Here is a 6216-nt window from a genome sequence, read left to right on the forward strand (position 1 = left end):
CTGAGATCTAGGCGGGACTTCTGAGATCTAGGCGGGACCCCTGAGATCCTGGCAGGACCCCTGAGTTCCAGGCAGGACCCCTGAGATCCAGGCAAGGCCACTGAGATCCAGGCAGGACCCCTGAGACCCAGGCAGGACCCCTGAGACCAGGGCAGGACCCCTGAGAACCAGTCAGGACCCCTGAGATCCAGGCAGGACCCCTGAGATCCAGGCGGGACCCCTGAGATCCAGGCAGGACCCCTGAGATCCAGGCAGGGCAGGGCTGTGCTCCCTCCTGAGGCCCAGGGGAGGGTCCTTCCTGCCTCTCCCAGCTTCTGGGGCTCCAGGCGTCCTGGGCTTGTGGTCGTGCCCCCATCTCTGTCTCTGTCTTCATGTGGCTGCTTCTTGTGTCTGTGTCTCTTCTTCTGTTTCTTATGAGGACAGTTGTCATTGGGTTCAGGGCCACCCTCATCCAGGATGAGCTCATCTCAGATCCTTCACCTGATCACATCTGGAAAGATTTGACTTTCTCACAAGGTCTCAGTCTGAGGTTCCGTGTGGGTGTGAACTTAAGAAGCGAGAGCCTCAAGTCTGGAACTCCGTGAACAGACCGTGTTCTCTCAGGCGTATGGTTTTAGACCCGTGTCCTAGCAGCTGGGGGCAAAGCTCGGTGAACCCCGGTCTGCGGTTCGAGGTGCCGTCGGGTGCTGCCCGGAGGTCACGCGTGTGCGTCCCAGAGCGGGACCATGCTCGGAGTCCCACGTTGAGGTGAACGGGAGACAGTGGGTCAGCTTGTGTGCAGTTTGAGTGAAGGGCTGGCCCTGGTGGCTCTCGTCTGCATGTCCCCGAGCCCGCGTTGGGGTGCTGCTGCGCCCGTGAGCCCAGTCATGCTCCCCGCGTGCCGGGCTCCCCGAGGGCCCTCAGAGCAGCGCGTCGGCCCGAGCGTGCGTTCCCGGTGAGGGTCGGAGCGCCCTAACCTGAGCGCCCGTCTCCTCGCAGGGCTGACGAGCCAGCAGGAGCAAGTGCTCATCGAGATCCTCGTGGCCGCCGTGCGACAGGCTGCAGAGGGTTGCCCGCCTACTGGCCGCGAGCTGAGCAAGAAAGTCAGTGCCACCCCCGCCCCCACCCGGGCTCGCTCCGTCCCCTGTGCTGGCCACGCTGCCGGGGCCGCGCTGTCCGTGCTGGGGCCCTGTCAGTGCCCGGCCTCGCGCTGCACCCCTGCCCGCGAGCTTGCAGGCCCGCTTGCTGCCGCTTCGGCCTTGTGCTTGGCACCCTGGCTGCCCGCTGGGCCACCGGCTCTGCGGGCGGGGCTCCCGGCCACCCAGGTAGGTCTCGTTGGCTGTGCCTCATGGCTCCTGCTACCAAGCCCTGTGCCAGCTCTTCCCTGTGTGTGCCATCTGCGTCCCCGGGGAGGGCACTCGATGGCCCCCCGTCTCCCCCCTTCATGGCTCGTTCACACTGGACACAGCAGTCTCTCAGCCAGCCCCTGGGTCCCCTGTGTAGGTCTCTGGTGCTGCTGAGATGGAATTTCATGCCCTGGGGGACTTAAAAACCACAGGAATTCCACATCCTGCACCAACTCTGGAGACCAGAATCTGAGATCCAGGCTGGGCGAGACCCCTGAGACCCAGGGGGGGCAGGACCCCTGAGATCCAGGCAGGGCAGGGCTTTGCTCCATCCTGAGGTGCCAAGGGGGGGGTCCTTCCTGCCTCCTCCAGCTTCTGGTGCTACAGGCTTCCCTCGGCTGGTGGCCACATCTCTGCCGTCCTTTTGTTTTCTCATGCCTGCCATAGTCTCCCCTGTGCACAGGTGTGGCTCTGTGCTCTGTTCTCGTTTTTATGATGACCCCAGTCGTACTGGAGAGGGTGGGCTATAAGCCATGAACTTGGGGGAGACGGCTCAGGTTTCATCGATGGCTTCTGTGAAGTACTTGTGTGAACGAAATGGCAGGGGCCCCCGCGAGACTCACATGGGCCAGTCGTGGGCTCAGGCCCCGCATGCTCTGCCTGCAGGCCGCCAGGGACATGGACAGGACCCGCCGCTGGCGAGAGCATGCCAACATGAGCCGACACTTTGTCAAGGTGCTGCCCCAGCTGCTGTCCAAGGTGCCCAGCAGGGAAGGGCACGAGGCCGGGACCAGGGAAGCTGTGGGCGCTCAGGGGCAGGCAGGAGGCTGCAGAAGTGAGGGGAGGCCGGGAAGGCGCCCTTCACCCCTGCTCTGTGGGCAGTTTGCAGCGGACAAGGAGAAGGTGACCCCTCTCCTGCAGATCCCACGGTACTGCAACCTGGACGTGTACGACAGGGACGGCCTGGGCTCGGTGAGTCACGCCAGCCTGTCCCGCCGCCTCCCTGAGATCCAACCCTGGGGGCCGCGTCCCGCACCCATCCCCCTCCCCACCACCCCCGGACTCAAGCGTGGGGCCTGCTGCCGTCAAGGTCTGTCCCCATATCCTGCTGTTTCCCTGAGGCCTGGAGTCTCACCCCTCCCAGGACGCTCCCTTCTGCTTGTCTGTGCCGGTGGAGGACTGTCCGCCTGTCCAAGCAGCGCAGCTTGCCTGCACTCTAGGGGAGGGGCCCCTGTGTCACCTGGTCAGTGCCCCATGTCCCCACAGCTGGAGGTGGGTGGTGGGGCCCACTGATGGGGCAGGACCGGCAGGCTGTCGGCACTGAGGCACTGACCGCTGTCTCGGGTTTTTGGAGGGTGCCTGTCAGAGGCCCGAGTCTGGGTGACGCCCTGGGGTCTGGTCCTTGGGGTGCTTGTGAGCGCACGGAGCTTCGGTGCTGGTGCTCTGCATGTGCGCGCGGTCCGGGCGGGGTGAGGCCTGGCGAGCACCCCGGGGAGCCAGGGGGCTGCTGGAGCACTCTGCCCATGGTGTCCACGCTGGAGGCGCAGCCGCCACCCGCAGTCGTGGGAAGGCCCAGATACCTCAGCCCATGGCCTCCGTGACCTCTTCCTTTTGGCCCCATGTCCCCCCTCACTGAGCCCCACGTGGCCCCTGACCTCCTCCCCCAACCTCTGACCTCTTCTCTGGCCCTTTATCCCTCAGTCCTCTGAGCTATGACTTTTCGCTATACTCAGTGGTCACTTGGCTTTCCCCCCTCAACCGCCCGACCTCCACTCTAACCCCCTGACCTTTCCCCCCTTGGCCCCATGACCCCTGACCTTTCCCCTCAATGCCATGACCCCATGAACTCCTGACCTTTCCCCTGAATGCCATGATGTCCTGACCTTTCCACGTGATGCCATGACCCCTGGTGCCCTGACCTTTCCCCCTTAACCCCTGACTCCATGACCCCAGTTTCCCCCCTCAGTGCCATGACCCCATGACCCCCGGACTTTCCCCTCAATGCCATGACTCCATGACCCCCTGACCTTTTCCCTCAATTCAGTGACCCCATGACATCCCCTCCCCTGAACTTTTCCCTCAACCCCGTGTCGCAGTCCCCTGACCAGTCATCTGTCCCTCCGCCGCCCACAGTACCTGGACTCAGCCCTCCTGGAGCTGGACTGCCTGGTGCAGCGTCACTCGGACATGGCGGTGCTGGAGGCCTGTGCCCGTGCCTACGGCGCATACTGTGACGAGGGGGGCTCCGCCCATCGCCAGGCCACCCCTGCCTGCAGCCGCCTGGTGGACATGCTGGTGGATGCACTGACCCCGCTGCTGGACGTGTTCATCCAACACGAGGTGCTGGCCATGGGGGGGTGGGGGTCTGAGTGTGGGGCGTGCAACGTGTGTGATGTGGGTGTGATGTGAGTGGTGTGGGTGGTGGGGTGTAGATGTGGGGGTGATGTGGGTGTGTGGGGTGTGCGCAGTGGGTGGTGTGAGGGGGTGTTCATGTGGGTGGTGGGATGTGTGATGTGGGTGTTGAGTGTTGTGGTGTTCATGAAGGTGGTGGGGTGTGTGATGTGGGGGTGATGTGGGTGTTGGGGTGTACGTGTGCGTGGTGGGGCATGTGATGTGGGTGTTGGGGTGTACGTGTGGGTGTGTGCGGTCGGCACTGAGGCACCGACCGCTGTCATGGGTTTTTGGAGGGTGCCGGTCAGAGGCCCGAGTCTGGGTGATGCCTTGGGGTCCGGTCCTTGGGGTGCTTGTGAGCGCACGGAGCTTCGCTGCTGGCGCTCATGCATGGGGTGCGGAGAAACCCACCGAGGTGGGCCATGTGCTGGCTGAGGACGCCCAGACTTGATCCCTTGTATTTAGTTGTCGTGCACCTGTTAGAGGTCAGCTCCGCGCACCCAAGAACCAGCTCTTGGTCTCCGGGGACACAGGGTCGGTTCTGGGAGCCCTTGCTGTTCATGCTGCATCTGCAATGGGGGTTCTGTCCCCTGGGGGTGGGTAGTGTGGGGGGTAACAAATGTGCTGTTTTTTTCCCCAAGGGAGCCCTGTGAGCCCCTAAATGACCCCATCTGACTGAGGCTGTGGGGAGGGTTTCTCTAAAGCCTCACCTCATGAGCGCTTTTGGGGGCTCATCCTGTTTCCGGGTGGCAGTATGAGACACCGCAGATAGCACGTGGCTGGGCCACGTTCCAATAAAACTTTATTGACATCGACAGGCTGAGGGCCACGGGACCTGTGGAGCACGCGTCCAGCCCCACTGCAGGGACTTTCCTTGTGAGGACCCGTTCCCACAGGCGGTGTTTCAGGTTCCTCTTGGGTCCCCCAGCGCTCAGGGGGTCAGCAACACGCCGTCCTGTCTGCTCTCCCAGCTGCAAAATGGGAAATCTGTTCCTGTGGTGGCTTCTTCATGGGGACGCAAGTGAAGCGCTCTGAGATGGCAGATCTCGAGTCATTTCTGTCCTCGGTGTCAGCGTCCCCATGTTTGCGGGCTGTGCTGGGCCCCTCGCTTCCTGCAGAGCTGCAGCCAGAGCGGCCTGGGGTCCCGTGCCTCGTTACGAGAATTTCAAGAGCTGCCTTCCAGGCAGTAGGAGGAGAGGAGGCGGGCCGGCGTGAAGCCAGGGCTCCAAGTCCCGGGGCACGCTGCCCAGAGCACCCCTTCCAGCTGGCCACCCCCTGTCTCTCTCCCCGTCGCACAGAAACAAGGCCAGGTCCTGGGACACCACGAGATGGGTCGCATGTGCTCCATGCTGCGGAGGCTGGTGGCCTTCTACAGGTGAGCGGGGTAACGCGCCCATCCCTTCTGGGCGACACAGTTGGTCCCCCAGCCACGGGCCCACTGTCTCACTCTGAGCCATGTCCCCGTGTCCAGGTGAGGTGAGGAGATTCAGAGTGTCAGGGGTGTCCCCTGGGTGTGCGGGGGGGCTCTGGGTCCCCTGGAACCCCATCTTGCCCATCCGGGGCCCTGAGAGCCATGTCTGCACAAGCTGGACCGTGTCGGCCAAGCCCGCGCTGGACCGCATACGGCGGGTGGGTGCCTGCGGTGGGGGCCTTCAGTTTGCTGGGAGCCGGTCCTTCAGCTCCAGGGCCTGCTGACCGGGCGTTGGCCGAGACAGGCCCTGAGACTCCCATTTCTGGTCAGCACGCACGACCTGAGCAGCTGGAACCTGTACGAGAAGATGGACAGTCTGCTGACCTTGCAGGGGCACCAGGGCAGCCTGCCCACCGAGGTGAGGGCGGCGGGGCGGGCGCGGGTCCCAGGTGAGGCGTCACGGTCTTATGCAGAGGAGCATCCCCAGGTGGGTGTCCCTTCTGTGTCCCCAACTCCATGGCCGGCTTTGTGCCCCGCAGGTCGTCCACTGTGCACTGCAGGGCACCTACTATGCGCTCCTGTGGCAGATCGCGGCAGCCACGGACCGGCTGCCGCCTCAGGTGGGTGAGGGGCAGGGAGGGGGCAGGTCAGGTGCGGGTGGGGGAGGGGCAGGTGTGCGCAAGGGAGGGGCCGGTGGGGTGTGTGGATTCCAGTTGTCTGTGAGGAGGGGGAGATGCAGCAGACTGGGGACAGGGTCACTGCTTCGACAGGTGTCTGCCCCCAGCCCTGGCTGGTGTCTGTCATCCGGGGGTCAGGCCTGGGCTACTGGGCTGTGACCCGAGAGCTGACCTTGGGCCACGGCCGACACCGCCCTCCAGCCTGTCCCCTGCCACGGGGAGCTAAGTTCAGATAGTCTCTGAACACCTGCCCCCGTGTGTGCTGGGTGAGACCCTTGACCTCGGGTGCTGGGCAAACTAAGGGTAGTTTGAAGCCAGCCTTGCCGTGGGCTCATGTGTGGTTTTCCGGAAACCTGCAGCCCAAGTTCTTTTCGGGGAGAGGATGTGGTGTGGGGGACAGTTGGAGACACAG

At 63.9% G+C, this 6216-nt stretch overlaps 1 protein-coding gene across 1 annotated transcript in view; it reads left to right on the forward strand.

Annotated features, from left to right (window-relative positions):
- Positions 1-6216, forward strand: part of LOC115284284 (cohesin subunit SA-2-like) — a 44480-nt gene that overhangs the window by 28882 nt on the left and 9382 nt on the right. The window contains exons 17-23 of the mRNA XM_029930974.1: positions 979-1082; positions 1992-2084; positions 2208-2297; positions 3459-3665; positions 5015-5091; positions 5458-5545; positions 5667-5747. Of these exons, the coding sequence (XP_029786834.1) occupies positions 979-1082; positions 1992-2084; positions 2208-2297; positions 3459-3665; positions 5015-5091; positions 5458-5545; positions 5667-5747 (740 nt within the window). The remainder of the gene's footprint in view (positions 1-978; positions 1083-1991; positions 2085-2207; positions 2298-3458; positions 3666-5014; positions 5092-5457; positions 5546-5666; positions 5748-6216) is intronic.

This window comes from Suricata suricatta, chromosome X (assembly GCF_006229205.1).
Source record: "Suricata suricatta isolate VVHF042 chromosome X, meerkat_22Aug2017_6uvM2_HiC, whole genome shotgun sequence".
In the NCBI taxonomy this organism is placed as follows: domain Eukaryota; kingdom Metazoa; phylum Chordata; class Mammalia; order Carnivora; family Herpestidae; genus Suricata; species Suricata suricatta.